General features: G+C 43.4%; 1 protein-coding gene across 4 annotated transcripts in view; it reads left to right on the forward strand.

The window, feature by feature from the left end:
• The window catches only part of tln1 (talin 1), a 139,632-nt gene that overhangs the window by 41,830 nt on the left and 77,325 nt on the right, over positions 1-20,477 (forward strand). For all 4 annotated transcript variants that reach the window (XM_055875480.1, XM_055875482.1, XM_055875481.1 and 1 more), the window contains exons 3-13: positions 4,958-5,120; positions 10,472-10,569; positions 11,297-11,426; positions 12,049-12,204; positions 13,511-13,653; positions 15,041-15,168; positions 15,431-15,491; positions 15,870-15,974; positions 16,282-16,437; positions 17,659-17,760; positions 18,412-18,488. In XM_055875480.1, the coding sequence (XP_055731455.1) occupies positions 4,991-5,120; positions 10,472-10,569; positions 11,297-11,426; positions 12,049-12,204; positions 13,511-13,653; positions 15,041-15,168; positions 15,431-15,491; positions 15,870-15,974; positions 16,282-16,437; positions 17,659-17,760; positions 18,412-18,488 (1,286 nt within the window). In that variant the 5' untranslated portion in view covers positions 4,958-4,990. The remainder of the gene's footprint in view (positions 1-4,957; positions 5,121-10,471; positions 10,570-11,296; positions 11,427-12,048; positions 12,205-13,510; positions 13,654-15,040; positions 15,169-15,430; positions 15,492-15,869; positions 15,975-16,281; positions 16,438-17,658; positions 17,761-18,411; positions 18,489-20,477) is intronic.

The raw sequence follows: 20,477 nt of genomic DNA on the forward strand, positions 1-20,477 counted from the left end.
ACAATAAGTTGGGTGAATTTTGGCCCATTCCACCTGACAGAGCTGGTGTAACTGAGGCAGGTTACATCTCAAGGTCCTGGAGTGGCCTAGCCAGTCTCCAGACCTGAACCCAATAGAAAAACTTTGGAGGGAGCTGAAAGTCCGTATTGCCCAGCGACAGCCCCGAAACCTGAAGGATCTGGAGAAGGTCTGTATGGAGGAGTGGGCCAAAATCCCTGCTGCAGTGTGTGCAAACCTGGTCAAGAACTACACGAAACGTATGATCTCTGTAATTGCAAACAAAGGTTTCTGTACCAAATATTAAGTTCTGCTTTTCTGATGTATCAAATACTTATGTCATGCAATAAAATGCAAATGAATTACTTAAAAATCATACAATGTGATTTTCTGGATTTTTGTTTTAGATTCCGTCTCTCACAATTGAAGTGTACCTATGATAAAAAATTACAGACCTCTACATGCTTTGTAAGTAGGAAAACCTGCAAAATTGGCAGTGTATCAAATACTTGTTCTCCCCACTGTACATATGTATAGTGTATACACAATATATCCAAAATATATTTAGTAGATTCTAACAGTTCTTGATCTTCAGAAATCAACTGAACTCAGTGCAGTAATCACTTCAGTGTCCTGTTTATCTACAACAAGTAATTTGACATTGATGAGTAGGCATCTTCCCATAGGAGCCTCTTCAACACTGCAGCTGAGAAGCGGGTGTCAGAATCCTGCCGTAAACCACCCTCTCTCCTTAATATAGAGTGGGTATTGAGCCCCTGGAAGGCTGCCAGCCAGTCTGTCTGTCGCCCCACCACACACAGCCATGCCAGTGCCAATAGACCGAGACGGACCACACCGGGAGACCGGGGACAAAACACAACAGGCAATGAGATTCTGACTGGCAAATGAGCTCATGAGGTTCTGATTAGATTTTTAAAAATGTTGATTTAACCTTAATCTAACTCGGCAAGTCAGTTAAGAACAAATTCTTATTTACAATGACGGCCTAGGAACAGTGGGTTAAGGAAGAACGACAGATTTTTACCTTGTCAGCTCGGGGATTCGATCTAGCAACCTTTTTACCATTGCTAGATTCACACAATAGTGCCGACCCCAACCGTATTGTGCTGGCTTGGATATCTTCTTTTGACATCGTCATTTCCATCACGGTTACAGTGCAGTTCGGCTCGCCTCTGCTCAGTAGTGTGAAAATGGTACCTGTGTGTGTTTTTAGGATTTAAAGCACTTACTCAGAGGATAACCTCAATCTTCACAGTTTGGATATTATTTTGATAAAACTAAGTGGAATTCGCCTCAGCTCACAGTGGGGGCTGTGGTGGGGGATGGGAGTGTGAGGTGTGAATTGCTTCCAGCTTTGTGCGTGTGTAACAACATTAATTGGATCTTGATGTTCAGTTCAACATTCTCCGCATTCTGCCAGAGCCGAACATCGTCAGTCACATTAATCATATTTTGATTACCAATATGTTAACCTACTGGGACTTGACATTCTTATCACACGATTTGAACATGGACATGAGTATTGATCTATCTAACGGCATGAGTTTTCATGAATAACTTGGCCTGAGTCCCAAACGTCACCATAGTTCCTTTGTAGTTCACTACTTTTGATAGGCCCATTTTTCATGTGATTTAACTCATGATGTCTATTGCTATTGGCTCATTACATTTTACATTTTAGTCATTTAGCAGATGCTCTTATCCAGAGCCACTAACAAGATCAATTAGGGTTGTGCTTTGCTCAAGGGCACATCGACAGATTTTTCACTAAGTTGGCTCAAAGATTCGAAACAGCAACAGTTCGATTACTGGCCCAACGCTCCTAACCACTAGGCTATCTGCCGCCCCTGACAGTCGGACAGTCATTGTTAAAATGGTTGCTCCTCACCCACGCCAACAGTCAACATATTATGACCTACGTGCTGTTTCTCTTTCTGTTGGTGCCGTGACTGTGACACTAGCTACTGTTCGTATCTGTGCTGTCATCACTGACCGGTTATAAATAAGTGGCTCGAGCTCAGTCCAGAGTCTAGGCCGAGGGTCAAATCACTCTTGCTACAGACTTATTTTTATATAATTGTTCAGCTGAGGTGTTCTCTGAAATGCTTCGTAAGTTGATTAACTGGTCAAACGCGAGACAGATGCTGATGCGAAGTATGTCTGTCTGTGTCGCTGTCTGTCTCTGTCTCTGTGTCCATATAAATATCTGTGTGTCTGTAGCTGTCTCTATTTCTCTGTCTCTCTCTGTCTGTCTGTGAAGAAAACCCTTACAGTGGCCCATGAGTACAACTCTGAGCCCTTTCTCAAACCCTCTCTCTGGCCCTGGGACTAACGGCTTGCACACATCGCACCGAAAATGGATGTTGTATTCGTCTGCCGATCGTTCAGTGCCCTGTTTTAGGGACCACCCACTGTAAGATGTGTGACTGCCAACATTTTTCACACCATTCTACATGTAAAATTGGTGTGCACTCGGTTCTCAAATTACGCTGAGAGGGGCTTTGTACTCTTGGCCAGCAGACGCTATTGGTGTCGGAGCCCTTCTAGGCAAACCTTGTGACGTTACAGCTGAGGTAGGCTACCAACCCCCGACCTCAGGCAGAGTCTATTGTCCTGCGGCAATATTACTGTTTGTCCATTTTGAGATGCTGTAGCCAGTATACACTTCCTTTAAAATAGTCAGAATTAATCTAAGATAATTTAAGAAACATGTAATTAATCTTGACGGTTTTGCCGAGGAGATCTTAGTCGCGCAATTTTATATCTAACTAAGATGTTTGGTGTAGTATTTTTCAATGAAAAGAATGTGCATGAAAACGAGTCGTCTCTCGTTGAATGACAACAAAGACTTTATTGAAGAATCTCTACTGTTAACCAATCACTGACGAAGGGGTGTAGACTTTCTGCTCGGAACTTCGGCTTGCCTCTAGAAACAAAGTTGTGTGCCTGAACAGCTGAAAAACCCTCACCGAAGACCAAAATCATCACACAATGTTGTCATAATATATGCATGAACTCTTCTGAACTGTTTCAATCAAATCAATCAATCAAATGTATTTATAAAGGCCTTTTTACATCAGGCAATGTCACAAAGTGCTATACAGAAACCCAGCCTAAAACCCCAAACAGCAAGTAATGCAGATGTAGAAGCATGGTGGCGAAGGAAAAACTCCTTAGGAAGGCAGGAACCTAGGAAGAAACCTAGAGAGGAAGCAGGCTCTGAGAGGTGGCCTCAGACTGGCCGGGAAGCATACGGATGCCTCTAGGGACCAGGTTACCAGGGAATAGAGTTGTCCCGGTCAATCGGTGGCCTAGCCTGGTGTTGGAGACCCCAGTCTGCCCCTGAACTCTTTAGTTGTCTCCCAAGATGTCATGTTGGAGACAACTTCTAGAAACTCCTGTCTACCTCAACTCACATATGGACCCTTTCATTCTGCTGGACTCCCTGACTGGTGTGTCTTTGACCATAACCCACTACCCTGTGTGTGTGTGTGTGTGTGTGTGTGTGTGTGTGTGTGTGTGTGTGTGTGTGTGTGTGTGTGTGTGTGTGTGTGTGTGTGTGTGTGTGTGTGTGTGTGTGTGTTAATAAAGTGTGAATTGTATTACCTGTCTTCTACTGGTTATTTCTGTCCACTGGGACAGATGTACCTAAACTGGCACCTCTTTCAGAGACCACCACATTGTGTTGCTCTTTTTCAGTATGTTTGTGTTTGTTCTCTCCTCTGTCTAGAGGAGGACGTTGCTGTTGAGCTGATTGTAATGTGGTGTAGAGAAGTGATACTAGTGATGGTGTGAATAGGACAGGAGAAGTCTGGTCACGTACTCCTCCTCCCTGTGTATTAGGAAAGGCTGATTTGAAATCCCTCTTTAGCTACAGGCGCCCTCACATCACTGCACATTGCTAGGCAACCCAAATAGATTTACCCTCGGAACTTAAACTTTCAACACCTTCCCCTAAATTCTGAGATTGTTTTTGAGGGATATTTTTCACAGCAAATGGAGTTGTTTTTCCCTATTGATATTAAATGTCTTCTTTCATTTAGTATGGTAACTGCTTTTGATTCCTCAATTGACGTAATAATCAGTCAAGCCACAAATGTTCTGTTGATGCTATTTTCAGAGGTTCCACATTCAGTGTTCACTAGATATTTCCATGTACTGTTATCTGTCCCCGAGACAGTTCTTCTTTTCTCTAAGGCCCCTTTTAGACTGAAACTGCAACTTGTGTAAAGTCCCCACAGAGAGGAGGAACTACATGCCGGAAGGAGGGTTATTAGTGAAACACCACAGTCTCCCACTCTCTTCCTAGTGAACAGGACGAGGGTTAATAGTGAAACACCAGTATCCCACTCTCTTCCTAGTGAACAGGACGAGGGTTAATAGTGAAACACCAGTCTCCCACTCTCTTCCTAGTGAACAGGACGAGGGTTAATAGTGAAACACCAGTCTCCTACTCTCTTCCTAGTTAACAGGAGGATGGTTAGTGGTGAAATGAGAGCTCACTAGTTAACAGGAGGATGGTTAGTGGTGAAATGAGAGCTCACTAGTTAACAGGAGGATGGTTAGTGGTGAAATGAGAGCTCACTAGTTAACAGGAGGATGGTTAGTGGTGAAATGAGAGCTCACTAGTTAACAGGAGGATGGTTAGTGGTGAAATGAGAGCTCACTAGTTAACAGGAGGATGGTTAGTGGTGAAATGAGAGCTCACTAGTTAACAGGAGGATGGTTAGTGGTGAAATGAGAGCTCACTAGTTAACAGGAGGATGGTTAGTGGTGAAATGAGAGCTCATTAGTTAACAGGAGGATGGTTAGTGGTGAAATGAGAGCTCAGTCTTTTGTTTCCCAAAGTTATAAACATAATGATGTAATGCTTCATGTATGGTGTTGTCTTTTAACCTTTAACCCCCTGTCCTGTGTGTGTCCCCTGCTGTACCTGCAGGTGTAACGGCGGTGGAAACGGAGAGCGGCAGTCATGGTGGCCCTGTCACTGAAGATTGGCGTGGGGAACGTGGTGAAGACCATGCAGTTTGAGCCCTCCACCATGGTGTACGACGCCTGTCGAATGATCAGGGAAAGAGTCCCCGAGGCACAGCTAGGCCAGCGTGAGTACACACACACACACACACACACACACACACAGAACTCGGACACAAACACATACCATGCCGATACACACTCTTAAACACATATAGTTTTGATCATAACACACACACCACCGACACACGCGCCTGTAATTGTAGTCATGTCTATTCCTACACCACCTTCTAGTTGTTGTTTTTCTTACAGGTCATTTAGAGTTCACCAAGAATCATTTTGTCTATGAAGAACTAAATATTTTGTTTAATTAATATCGATTCAAACTGTGATTACATGGCCATTATGTGTGACTCGAACTTAAATTGAAGTTTAATTAAAATCCAGGAATAATTTCACTCTTGTCTAAAACATTATCGTCACTGTCAAATGCAAATGAGTGCAGGAGTAGGCATCAACAGTTTGAAATGGGCCAATAGTGTATAACCCAATGTGTAGCTGTTAAGCTATTCAGTTTATCAGTCCAGTGCAGCTTCCTGGGATGTTGACAAACTAGAGCCTCTGTCTTTCAAAATCACTCATTTGACAACAGGAGATTAGATAGGAATGATGTATGCAGAAGGGATCCAGGAACAAGCAATCTGCTGTAGCACAGGCCAACAGACTTCTAGAAATGTCAGCTCTTCTCACTAAACCAATACTGACAGGGAACTATCTATTACAGTCTTGAGCAGCTGTCTTTAATAACACCCAATATGACAACAGGAAATTCAAAGAGATGATAACTGTGTCTCTCGTAGGGCAAGGAATTGCCAGGGACCTCACCATGTACGATATGTTTTGCGATTCTTATGAGTCTATATGTATTGCGTTTTGATGCTGAGATATTTATTTTGCGATTCGACGTAACCAACATATTGCTTTTTATTTTTTATAACCAAACATATTGCTCGACATACAGTTGAAGTCGGAAGTTTAAATACACCTTAGCCAAATACATTTAAACTCAGTTTTTCACAATTCCTGACATTTAATCCTAGTAAAAATTCCCTGTTTTAGGTCAGTTAGGATCACCACTTTATTTTAAGAATGTTAAATGTCAGAATAATATTAGAGAGAATGATTTATTTAATATTTTACTTCTTTCATCACATTCACAGTGGGTCAGAAGTTTACATACACTCAATTAGTATTTGGTAGCATTGCCTTTAAATTGTTTAACTTGGGTCAAATGTTTTGAGTAACCTTCCACAAGCTTCCCACAGTAAGTTGGGTGCATTTTGGGCCATTCCTCCCAACAGAGCTGGTGTAACTGAGTCAGGTATGTAGGCCTCCTTGCTCGCACACGCTTTTTCAGTTCTGCCCACACATTTTCTATAGGATTGAGGTCAGGGCTTTGTGATGGCCACTCCAGTACCTTGACTTTGTTGTCCTTAAGCCATTTTGCCACAACTTTGGAAGTATGCTTGGGGCCATTGTCCATTTGGAAGACCCATTTGCGACCAAGCTTTAAATTCCTGACTGATGTCTTGAGATGTTTCTTCAATATATCCACATAACTTTCCTACCTCATGATGCCATCTATCTTATGAAGTGCAACAGTCCCTTCTGCAGCAAAGCACCCCCACAACATGATTCTGCCACCACCGTGCTTCACGGTTGGGATGGTGTTCCTCGGCTTGCAAGCGTCTCCCTTTTTCCTCCAAACATAACGATGGTCATTATCTCCAAAAAGTATTATATTTGTTCCCATGTGCAGTTGCAAACCGTAGTCTGGCTTTTTTATGGCGGTTTTGGAGCAGTGGCTTCTTTCTTGCTGAGCGGCCTTTCAGATTATGTCGATTTAGGTCTCGTTTTACTGTGGATATAGATACTTTTGTACCTGTTTCCTCCACCATCTTCACAAGGCTGTTGTTCTGGGATTGATTTGTAATTTTCACACCAGAGTACGTTCATCTCTAGGAGACAGAACACGTCTCCTTCCTGAGCGGTATGACGGCTGCGGGATCCCATTGTGTTTATACTTGCGTACTATTGTTTGTACAGATGAACGTGTGGTACCTTCAGGCGTTTGGAAATTGCTCCCAAGGATGAACCAAACTTGTGGAGGTCTGCAATTTTTTTTCTCAGGTCTTGGCTGATTTCTTTTGATTTTCTCATGATGTCAAGCAAAGAGGCACTGAGTTTGAAGGTCGGCCTTGAAATGCATCCACAGGTACACCTGCAATTGACATCATTCGAGTCAATCAGAAGCTTCTAATGCCATGAGATCATTTTCTGGAATTTTCCAGGCTGTTTAAAGGCACAGTCAACTTAGTGTATGTCAACTTCTGACCCACTGGATATGTGATAAAATGAATCTGTAAACAGTTGTTAGAAAAATTACTTGTCATGCACAAAGTAGATGTCCTAACCGACTTGCCAAAACTATAGTTTGTTAACAAGACATTTGTGGAGGAGTTGAAAAACAAGTTTTAATGACTCCAACCTAAGTGTATGAAAACTTCCGACTTCAACTGTATGTCAGAGAGACGAGAGAGCCATGAGAAAACCAATTTTCATCAGTCATGGAAATAGTGTTCCCTATTGAAAAGAAGATGGAGAACAAACTGTAAAGGAAAATTACTGGAATTTTGATGCAGGTACAGAAAGCGAGTGCAAAAATAATATTGCAATATTGCCAAAAGCGATACGATATATCGTCAAAAATAATATTCCGACATGTAACTGTGTCGATTTCTTCCCCCATCTCTTTAAAACTCTGCAGTAATCCAAATGGGACGCATTCTAAATTACACCCTATTCCCTATGTAGTGCACTACATTTGACTAGAGTCCTATGGGAGCCCTATGAGCTCTGGTCAAAAGTAGTGCACTACATAAGGAATCGTGTCATTTGGGATGCAACTAAGCAATTGCAGCAAACGTTGTGAAAGCAAACGATTTCATGCCTCCACGCCCATCTTTCCTCATACTAACATGTCTGTGTCCATTCCAGCCCTTCGTCGTCTTCTAATTGAATACTTGCCATGAAGTTGATTTCTCTGAGGTCTTGAAGGGTTGAAGAGTGTCATTATGGCCTGCTCAACCTTTCCATGTTAATGTTTCCATGTATGACGGCTGAGCAGATGCAGTGCTGATGTGGGAAGGAGGATATTTCAGTGATCCAAGGATCTGGAGACTAGAGAATTCTCCCTTTTGCATCTTTAATGTTCCAAGGTTTTGTCATTCTTCTCCAAGGGTCCCCCATTCTTCTCCAATATTCCCCCTCCCACTATTTCAAGATTCCCCTCATTCTTCTCCAAAATTCCCCCTTCCTCTTTCAAAATTCCTTAATCCCCATCTCATCATTTTATTGCCATAACAGCTCAATGATGCAGACTGGTTGGAATTCAAAAATATGATCACTGTCTGTTTTTAGACTTCTTTGTTGACATCAGTTTCAGGCCAAAAAATACCTATTGGTTTAGTGAAAAAAATACTGGAGTGAGAAAAAAAAATATCTTCAGGAAGCCCAGAAATGTCTCAAATTGAGTGTAACAAAGACAGCTGCGTACCTTATTGAAAGGAACCTCTCCTTCTCTGCTTTCCAATGTGCCTCGGATAGGGGTTACGTACGAAGCTGTGTGCTGTTACGTAAGTGATTCTCTCTGACTGCAGTGGACAGCTTCCCTGTCTCAACCTGTGAGTAATTTTCCACTTTGAGAGAGAGAGAGGGAGAGAGAGAAAAAAAGAGGGAGAGACGTGTCTTGGCCAACATCAACAGCTAATATGGAATGTTCAGTGTCTTAAATGGCCAGATTCCTTTAGCTCTGGCGAGCTGTGCTAGCTAGGCATCTTTCAGGCCCTAGAGGACAGGAAGTACCGTTTTGAAACTTGGATGTAATCCAGCTAGTGCTGAGTAATTTTTCCTTTTTGAGGTTGGTTCGATTTTTAAAAAACAAATCACTGTTTTTGGTTTCCATAATTAATAAATTAATAAAATGAAATGCACTATGCATTATGTGCTGTAACAACACAGAATACAACAATGAATAAAAGTACCATGATGGTAATGACTGTTCATTACTGATTATCACTTATTAACCAACATTTATTCACATTACTTTACTTTATTAAAATATTTCAGTTGTTGACTGCTGAATACCAACTATCAATCACTTAGATCATGTATTTACATAAATACATACAGTGCATTCTGAAAGTATTCAGACCCCTCGACTTTTTCCACATTTTGTTACGTAACAGCCTTATTCTAAAATGGATTAAATTGTTTTTTCCCCTCATCAATCTACACACAATACCCCATAATGACAAAGCAAAAACAGGTTTTTGGTACCCTTCCCCAGATCTGTGCCTCGACACAATCCTGTCTCTGAGCTCTACAGACAATTCCTTCGACCTCATGGCTTGGTTTTTGCTCTGACATCCACTGTCAACTGTGGGACCTTTTATATAGACAAGTGTGTGCCTTTCAAAATCATGTCCAATCAATTGAATTTACCACAGGTGGACTCAAAGTTGTAGAAACTTCTCAAGGATGATCAATGGAAACAGGATGCACCTAAGCTCAATTTTGAGTCTCATAGCAAAGGATCTGAATAGTAATATAAATGAGGTATTTCATTTTTATATATATATATATATATATATGTACATTTCTAAAAAACTTTTTTCACTTTGTAATTATGGGGTATTGTGTGTAGATTGATGAGGGGAACAAAAGATTGAATCGATTTTAGAATAAGGCTTTAACGTAACAAAATGTGGAAAAAGTCAAGGCGTCTAAATACTTTCCGAATGCGCTGTATATAGATCATGTATTTACCTCGCGCAGCAACTGCCCTCTCTAGCTCTGGAGAAACTGCGCATTGAGTTCACAGAAGAAAAAAACGAACAAAATGTAATTCAGATAATTGAACCAACGTTGGTCAATTAGTTAAAAAAAAAACGAAACCGAGTTCCGCACTAAATCCAGTAGAAACAGTCCAGCTGATTTCCGTGTGGTGGCACAGTTTCCTGTCACTTGTTGACGTGTTACCTTCTAGTTTGTTTCCAGCTGACTTAATGCACCGATAAGAACACTTTTAATCCACACAGTATTTGTTCTATATGTTGGAATTACGTCAACTAATCCAAGATGAGACCCTTTGACTCACTCAATCCAGGGAAAGAAACGCCTTCAGATCGTATCACTTACACACGCACACAGACACACACGCACACGCACACAGACACACACGCACACGCACACAGACACACACGCACACGCACACAGACACACACGCACACGCACACAGACACACACACACACACACACACACACACACAACCAGAAAATCCCTCCCAACCCCCCTCCTCAAATCCCTCTCAAGCCGCCTCCTCAATCTCTAATACCCTTTCTCTAATTTCTCTTCCAGCCAATGACTATGGTCTGTTCCTGTCCGATGAGGACCCCAAGAAAGGCATCTGGCTGGAGGCAGGCAAGGCCCTGGACTACTACATGCTGAGGAATGGGGTGAGTGAGTCAGTTGGTCTCCCTGTTCAAGTGCTTTTTAGATCTGTGCTCATGAAGTTGAGGTGGTCAGGAAAGAGCTATAGGGATCTTTTGAGAAATATCGGCAGTATCTTCCACAACATCTTACGGAGACGTAGCCAACAACTGTTGTCAGCGATAAAAATCGTCTTTCTTTTCTGTTACCTATTTGTTGTAGACTCGGTGGTAAAAGCTGCACCAGTGACGACTGGGTTTGAAAGCCTGAAACCTAAACTTGTCCGAACGTACCGTATTAGACACTACAATGCATATCAATCACAAATATTCTCCAATCTTTTTTTAAGATAAGTTGGGACATACTGTCTGTCAGTCTGGACATTGGTACGATGATATTGATGATAATATCCACATGGTTGTTCTCAGTTGGTAGAGCATGGCACTTGCAACACCATAATAGTGGGTTTGATTCCCAAAACCAGCCAAGCGTGAACAATTCATACATGTATGACTGTAGGTTGCTTTGGATAGAAGCGTCTGCTAAATGTAATATTATAATGTTTTATTATGATACTAACAGTTCTACGAGGGATGTAGCTAGCTCGCTATCTGAAGTATTGTCTAATGATTGTGAATGTGGTTTAAAATTAACACATGACGTCTAATAAATATGAATGTGCCCTCTGAGCGAAACACTTTAAAAAAGATATGTATTTTAAACAATATTGTTCTCACTGGGTGGTTTTATCAGGACACTCTGGAGTACAAGAAGAAGCAGAGGCCCTTGAAGATCCGCATGCTGGACGGGACGGTGAAAACCGTCATGGTGGACGACTCCAAGATCGTCAGCGACATGCTTATGACCATCTGTGCCAGGATAGGTCAGTTTAATGAATTAGAGATGGGCACGTTCATTATAATCCACACAGTATTTGTTCTATATGTTGGAATTACGTCAACTAATCCAAGATGAGAACCTTTGACTCACTCAAGGCACAAAATGTAACGTAAGTTAGTTGGCTAGCGGTAATTGGTGAATTGGGCTGAAAAGTCAGTTGACGTAAGCATGCATTAACAGTTCATAACTTATCTGTTATGTCATTATAATGGTAATGTCATCGAGGCGTTATGAGTAAAGGGTCAACTCATAGAAGTCAAATGTTACTGCTTGATGATTTGACACTTTTTCAACTAGTCAGATTTCCAGCTAAAACAAAGGCTCTTTCCTTGATTCCTCACATCCTCTCTCCTTGATTCCTCACATCCTCTCTCCTTGCCACCTCCTCAAAACAAATTGGAGGATAATTTTATTTTATATTTAATCCTTATTTTACGGGGTAAATTGACTGAGAACACATTCTCATTTACAGCAACGACCTGGAGAATAGTTACCGGGGGGGAGGTGAATGAGTCAATTGGAAGCTGGGGATGATTTGGTGTCCATGATGGTATGAGGGGAAAAAAAAAAAAAAGTACATTTTTCTTTCAACACTCTTTTGGCAGGTATCACAAACTATGACGAGTACTCGTTGGTGCACGACGTGGTTGAGGAGAAGAAGGAGGAGATGACGGGGACTCTGACAAGACGGGACAAGACTCTGATGAGAGACGACAAGAAGATGGAGAAACTTAAGCAGAAACTCCACACAGACGACGAGTGTAAGACACAGACACAATGACACAGACACAATGACACAGACACAATGACACAGACACAATGACACAGACCCAATGACACAGACCCAATGACACAGACCCAATGACACAGACCCAAAGACACAGACACAAATACACAAAGACACAAATACACAAAGACACAGACACAAAGACACAGACACAAAGACACAGACACAAAGACACAGACACAAAGACACAGACACAAAGACACAGACACAAAGACACAGACACAAAGACACAGACACAAAGACACAGACACAAAGACACAGACACAAAGACACAGACACAAAGACACAGACACAAAGACACAGACACAAAGACACAGACACAAAGACACAGACACAATGACACAGACGCGCGCCGGCGCCGGCACAGATACGGACGCGCGCCGGCACAGATACGGACGCGCGCCGGCACAGACACGCACGCGCGCGCGCGCCGGCACAGACACGCGCGCGCGCGCGCGCGCCGGCACAGACACGCGCGCGCGCGCGCGCCGGCACAGACACGCGCGCGCGCGCGCGCCGGCACAGACACGCGCACAGACACGCACGCGCGCGCGCGCCGGCACAGACACGCACGCGCGCGCGCGCCGGCACAGACACGCACGCGCGCGCACGCACGCACAGACACGCACGCACAGACACGCACGCACGCGCGCGCGCACGCACAGACACGCACGCACGCACGCACAGACACGCACGTACGTACGCACGCACGTACGTACGCACGCACGCACGTACGCACAGACACGCACGTACGCACGCACGTGCGCACGTACACACACGCACAGACGCACGTACACACAGACATGCACACAGACACACACGCACGCAAAGTGTTCATGACAAGTGTCTCTTGTCATATTCAAGAACAATATGGTGCCAGTTGTCATGTAAAAATCTATTTCACACTGCGAACATTTTGACGTGACACCAGTATCTCTATTGATGTATGTGCTTGTCCTTCATTTTGAATGTCCATTAGGACACCGCTGATTCATTTGTATTTTTGCGGCTTTGATTGACTGGCATCAAGTTGTTTTCTCACATAATTTACATTTAGTTGCATAAAAGTTGTAATTTTTTGGTATTGGCTGTGTTTTATTGACATGATTTGCATAGATAAAAATATATTCCTATTGAGTTGTACTGACTGACATTGAGTTGTATTGATTCCCATTAAGTTGTATTGATTCCCAAGGAGTTGTATTGATTCCCATTAAATTGTATTGATTCCCATTAAATTGTATTGATTCCCATTGAGTTGTATTGATTGTGATTGTCAGTGAACTGGCTGGACCATGGGCGGACGCTGAGGGAGCAGGGTGTGGAGGAGACCGAGATGCTGCTCCTCAGGAGGAAGTTCTTCTACTCAGACCAGAACGTGGACTCACGAGACCCGGTCCAACTCAACCTGCTCTACGTCCAGGTACTGACCGATACCCAGGCTGCGTCCAAAATGAAAAGTAGCACTCTTCAAAGGTAGTGCACTGTATAGAAATAATCAGGGGTTATTTTAGACACAACCCCAGAATGACCTCTGTTGGTCAAATCGTGCCTGGAGTTTGGAAAGAAAGCCAAGGCAGGAATGCTGTTTGGGGTTTCAGTGTTTTGGGAACAAGGTTCTCCTTGTAGGGGTTCATGTAGACCTGTCGCTGTTAATGATTGATCACATTCCAACACCTAACGTGAGATGACCTAACGTGAGATGACCTAACGTGAGATGACCTAACGTGAGATGACCTAACGTGAGATGACCTAACCTGAGATGACCTAACCTGAGATGACCTAACCTGAGATGACCTAACCTGAGATTATTGTATTTACCTCAAACCTTCCACTTCACTCATGCTTTGATGTCAATGGAAGATACAGTATGTGAGAAACGCTTTGCATTATAAGTTCCTATTCATGCCCTTAGTTACTGTACCAACATCCATTTCCATTGGTGTGAGAATGCACAGTGTCAGGAAGAACAGCTGAGAGTCACAGCTGGAGGCCAGCAGGCTCAAGGTGCCTGTTGACGTGTCAGCCATGTTTTATGTCCTGAGGTGGCAGATGTCATAGTGGTGGTAGGATGTCTTCTCCCAAGATCACCTCCCAAAGTTTGAGGAGAAAATGTTGTTCAGTGTGTGATTGTCTCATATAGACACACACAGTGAAGGAGTGAACCTTTTGTCTTTGAGACTTTTTGCGGTCTTCCACTCACAGAAGCTTCATCTTATTCTTTCTTAAGACTTCTAGTCTTTGTGTTCCTGCCAAAGACAGTAGTTCTTGGAGCTCTCCTTCCCCTGTTGAAACGCAGCTGGACACGGGGGCCCAGGCCAATGCAAGCACTGTCCATGTGGCCTGCCTGCCTGCCTGCCTGCCTGCCTGCCTCTACCGGTTTTTGCCAGAGTACATCACAAAATGTTCCTAGTAGTTCATGCTCCTGGTAATATGAAAACAAAGAAACTTTTGGACCAACATTAAAGTTAATTTATGGGTACATTTTCTCGTCGTTCATTTTGATGCTAGAAAGGCATTAGATTGTCTCAGAAAGATGATATTTGATGATATTTTCCTTGGATGTTTTTCAGGGAAGTATAAGCCTGGTCCCAGATCTGTTTGTGCCCCACCACAGAGTTAAGACCATTGATCGCAGGAGTTCCCTAGACTGGTCACTTGGACCAGCCTAAGGAAATATGCAAAACAGCAGAGTATTCTCTGTTTTTATCTATTTTCCTGATCTGGGATTACTTCTGGCTCTGTTTGGGATCTTCCTCAATGAATGTCTTTGTGAAAAATGTCATTGGGATGTTCCTCTCCCTGTGCAGGCCCGTGATGACATTTTGAACGGCTCCCATCCCGTCTCCTTCGAGAAGGCCTGCGACTTTGCCGGATACCAGTGTCAGATCCAGTTTGGTGACCACAACGAGACCAAGCACAAACCAGGCTTCCTAGAGTGAGCACTGTTTATAGCATAATGCTATGTATATACTTTAACATGAATGACTCAAATATTTTCAATATACAACAAAGATGTATTTGCCTTTTAGCAAAAGTGGTTTACAGCACTGTGTGCATACATAGAGTACATTTTTTGTGTAGTATCACTTGAATCCCAACTTGAGTCAGAACTACTGGATTATATTGCCTGCCTTAGTGATTTTGCTGTCTTCTTGAATAAAGTGTGTTTACATTTATTTCTTATTTATTTTCTGTAGTTTGAAAGAGTTCCTCCCTAAAGAGTACATCAAGAACAAAGGGGAGAAAAGAATTTTCCAGGTAAGAACCCCAGCATGTGTGTGTTCGCTTGTGTGTGTGTTCGCCTGTGTGTTCGCTTGTGTGCGTGTATGCGTGGATGCATGCGTGGGTGTGAGTGTGATGGGGGCGGTCATTGTAAGGCCAGTCATATTTGGGCTGCTTGCTCTTTGCGGTGGGGACATTATTTTTCTCACAGACTGAAAACACATGACCTGAAAAAATAGTTTCCCAGTCTGGTTTGTAGTAATAGTCATTGTTAGATTCATTGTTGCTATGGCTGTAACTGGTCGTATTGATTTAAACGTGTCCCGACTTTCTCTGTTCTAATTACTTCTACTGTGACACTATAGTATAACTGGCTGAGATGTTCAATAAGTCTTCTTTTTGTTTCCCACACAGGCACACAAAAACTACCAAAACATGACTGAAATCGAGGCCAAAGTCAGCTACGTCAAACTGGCTAGGTCTCTGAAAACCTACGGAGTGTCATTCTTCCTAGTAAAGGTACAATGGCACTGACAAAATAACATTCAACTCCTTAAACAACTCCTTCAACAACTCTTTAAACAACTCCTTAAACAACTCATTCAATAACTCATTCAATAACTCTTTAAACAACTCCTTAAACAACTCCTTTAACAACTGTGAATATCTTCTTTCTAACCAATCAAAGCTCTAACATTTTCAAAGCTTTTGAAGTTCCACTCACTGCCTTTGACGGTTGAATGGAATGTGAAATACCTTTTCAAATGTTAAGGTATCATAGTACTGGAGTACTTTTAACCGTGTGTGTGTGTGTGTGTTACTGCAGGAGAAAATGAAGGGTAAGAACAAGCTGGTCCCTCGTCTGCTGGGAATCACCAAGGAGTGCGTCATGCGGGTAGACGAGAAGACCAAGGAGGTGATCCAGGAGTGGAACCTCACCAACATCAAACGCTGGGCTGCCTCGCCCAAGAGCTTCACCCTGGTGAGTCCCCTGACCTCTGACCTCCTGGTCATCTTTGACCTTCTGGTTGCCTGGTCAGCATTGGAACAGGATGATATTCAGGGTCATGTTCATTAGGAGCCAAACTGAAGAAAAAGTGACTGAAACATGGAGGGACTACCTGGACTTATAAGAGATGTTAATTGACCACTTTAAAAAATATATATATATACAACCACTTTAGAAGAATACACACTGCAAAGATGGTGCTGCGTATTTAAAATAAGTTATTATAGAAAATATGTTTTTTGCAATTGAAAGAACATTGAAAGACAGTTCATGCTCATTTGAGCATGTGTGGCTCAGTTGGTAGAACATGGCGCTTGCAATGTCCAGGGTTGTGGGTTCGATACCCATGTGGGGGGCGACCAGTGTCAAAAAGTTCCAAAATTGGTATGCACTCACTATAAGTGGCTTTGAATAAGAGTGTCTGTTAAATGACTAAAATGGATATGTATAGTCATACATACCCATCACCTTATGACTCTAGATCAGCAACATTCAACAGTGTTGCATTCTGGTCATGTGCTGGAGAATACAGGTCCAAGCTTCACATTGCATGTTTTCATCTAGCGCTGCTTATTTGCCCACAAGTGAACTAAAGGCCCTGAAGGATTTTCACCTGTAAACAAACAGGACTATTTTCAAATATTAACATACCACAAGGCTCCATTTTCTTTGTCAGTTATTTTGTCGGTTATAAACCATTACAGAAAAGGGACTGGCCGTTTTGTCCGTCTTGTTATTATTTTATTTTCTGGGGAGTATTTCCTGGCAGTTCATCGGATAAATAAAAATCTAGCTCCATGACGACTTTTTAGGGTTGGAAAGAAAATATCTGCCGCTTATAATGCCAACAAAATGACAGATAATGCATTGTATAACGTCAGTGTTATATTTCAGGGGAGCAATAACTATTCAAACGGCCCTATACTACCCAATCTTTGGAGATTTTTATGTAAGTACCTCGGAGGAGGTATTTGGCAGGAGTTGGTGATTTACAGTGTGCATATAGTATATACAATTAAGTTGTCATTTTGTCTCTTACAGTGGTTTAACGGCTGTGTTCCCTCTACGCATCTTTATGGGATGAGTTGTAAAGGAATTGGTCACATATAATAGGACCACTGCCATTTCAAACAAAAACATAGAGATGCATTGAGGGAGCACCATGTTACAGTAGATATAATAATTGTATTCCAGGACTTTGGCGATTATCAAGACGGTTACTACTCTGTCCAGACGACTGAGGGAGAGCAGATTGCCCAACTGATCGCTGGTTACATTGACATCATTCTGAAAAAGGTACTGCGGTGTCATTGATGTTTCACAATATAGATGCATTGGAGTATGGTGAAGTTGCCCTTAGACACTGATCTTGGGTCAGTTTCCCCATTTAATGTTTACGGTTAGGATTGAGAGCTGGGAAACTGATCCTTGATCTATACCTAGGGGAAACTTCACCGCGGAGCAGATGCATTGGTTAACACTAACACAAAATCATGGTTGCAGGCAGAGATTGTAATCAGCCAAGATAGTGAATCAAGAGTTCTATATGACCAGGTCACCATGGAAATCATATTGACAAAAACCTCAGGGTACACTGGAGTTGCATCTTCAATGTGTCTGTGCACTGCAGTACAGTATGCATAGAGTACTGCCATTTTAGAGTTTAGAGATTCCACACCATATCACATTACCCAGTAATGGTGAGATTACAATTGTTTACAGACAATAGAGTAAAAATATCTTATTATATGGGTTCTGATGAGGCATGACAGTTGAACTAAGCTCATGAGACATCTAGAAGTTCTATACGTCAAGAATCAATGGTCATATATCATTACTTTAAAAGTCCCAAAAAATGGATGTACAAATCCCAGATTGCCCCTTTTTTAATTCAATGAATAGAGCTATATCAATCACCCAATAACCTGTCTTGTCTCCTTTTAACAGAAAAAGAGCAAAGACCACTTTGGCTTAGAGGGAGATGAGGAGTCCACCATGTTGGAGGATTCTGTGTCACCCAAAAAGTGAGTCCAGTGCAGAGGTTTCCTGCAGTGTGTGCCAGTGATATGTCACAGCATGTTGGTGACGGCTCACTTTGTGTGTGTGTTTTGACCTCAGTAGATCCTATACTGTACTAACTTTCCCTCAATCTTTATCCATAACTCCCCTACAGATTTTCATCATCATTGTGCATGTATTTATTCCTGTGTAGTGGGTCCATCTTGCCTGTGGGTCCTGTGTAGTGGGTCTTGTGTTTTTATTTTATTTATTTTATTTCACCTTTATTTAACCAGGTAGGCAAATTGAGAACACGTTCTCATTTACAATTGCGACCTGGCCAAGATAAAGCAAAGCAGTTCGACACATACAACAACACATAGTTACACATGGAGTAAAACAAACATACAGTCAATAATACAGTGAAAAATAAGTCTATATACAATATGAGCAAGTGAGGTGAGATAAGGGAGGTGAAGCCAACAAAATATATATATAAATAAATAAAAATATAAAAAGGCCATGGTGGCGAAGTAAATACAATATAGCAAGTAAAAAAAACACTGGAATGGTTGGTTTGCAGTGGAAGAAGGTGCAAAGTAGAGATAGAAATAATGGGGATAGTGTAGTGGTTCCATCTGGCCTATGGGTCCTGTGTAGTGGATCCTGTGTAGTGGGTCCATCTAGCCTGTGGGTCCTGTGTAGTGGGTCCATCTGGCCTATGGGTCCTGTGTAGTGGGTCCATCTAGCCTGTGGGTCCTGTGTAGTTTGTCCATCTAGTCTATGGGTCCTGTGTAGTGGGTCCATCTAGCCTATGGGTCCTGTGTAGTGGGTCCATCTGGCCTGTGGGTCCTGTGTAGTGGGTCCATCTGGCCTGTGGGTCCTGTGTAGTGGGTCCATCTGGCCTATGGGTCCTGTGTAGTGGGTCCATCTGGCCTATGGGTCCTGTGTAGTGGGTCTTGTGTAGTGGGTCCATCTAGCCTATGGGTCCTGTGTAGTGGGTCTTGTGTAGTGGGTCCATCTAGCCTATGGGTCCTGTGTAGTGGTCCATCTGGCCTATGGGTCCTGTGTAGTGGGTCCATCTGGCCTGTGGGTCCTGTGTAATGGTTCCATCTGGCCTGTGGGTCTTGTGTAGTGGGTCCATCTGGCCTGTGGGTCCTGTGTAGTGGGTCCATCTAGCCTATGGGTCCTGTGTAGTGGGTCCATCTGGCCTGTGGGTCCTGTGTAGTGGGTCCATCTGGCCTGTGGGTCCTGTGTAGTGGGTCCATCTGGCCTGTGGGTCCTGTGTAGTGGGTCCATCTAGCCTATGGGTCCTGTGTAGTGGGTCCATCTGGCCTGTGGGTCCTGTGTAGTGGGTCCATCTGGCCTGTGGGTCCTGTGTAGTGGGTCCATCTGGCCTGTGGGTCCTGTGTAGTGGGTCCATCTGGCCTGTGGGTCCTGTGTAGTGGGTCCATCTGGCCTATGGATCCTGTGTGGTGGGTCCATCTGGCCAATGGGTCCTGTGTAGTGGGTCCATCTGGCCTATGGGTCCTGTATAGTGGGTCCATCTGGCCTATGGGGGCCATCTTTCTGATTCTGATGAGGATGAAGAGCCTTACTGTATACAGCACTGTAATATACTATGTCTTCTGACATCTCTATTCATCCCTCTCTCTCCCTCCATCTCTCCCTCCATCTCTCCCCTCCCTCCCTCCATCTCTCCCCTCCCTCTCACCATCTCTCCCCTCCCTCTCGCCATCTCTCCCCTCCCTCTCGCCATCTCTCCCCTCTCTCCCGCCATCTCTCCCCTCCCTCCTGCCATCTCTCCCCTCCCTCCTGCCATCTCTCCCCTCCCTCTCACCATCTCTCCCCTCCCTCTCACCATCTCTCCCCTCCCTCTCGCCATCTCTCCCCTCCCTCTCGCCATCACTCCCCTCCCTCTCGCCATCTCTCCCCTCTCTCCCCCCATCTCTCCCCTCCCTCCTGCCATCTCTCCCCTCCCTCCTGCCATCTCTCCCCACCCTCCATTTCTCCTC

The sequence above is a fragment of the Salvelinus fontinalis genome, chromosome 21 (assembly GCF_029448725.1).
Source record: "Salvelinus fontinalis isolate EN_2023a chromosome 21, ASM2944872v1, whole genome shotgun sequence".
Taxonomy (NCBI): Eukaryota; Metazoa; Chordata; class Actinopteri; order Salmoniformes; family Salmonidae; genus Salvelinus; species Salvelinus fontinalis.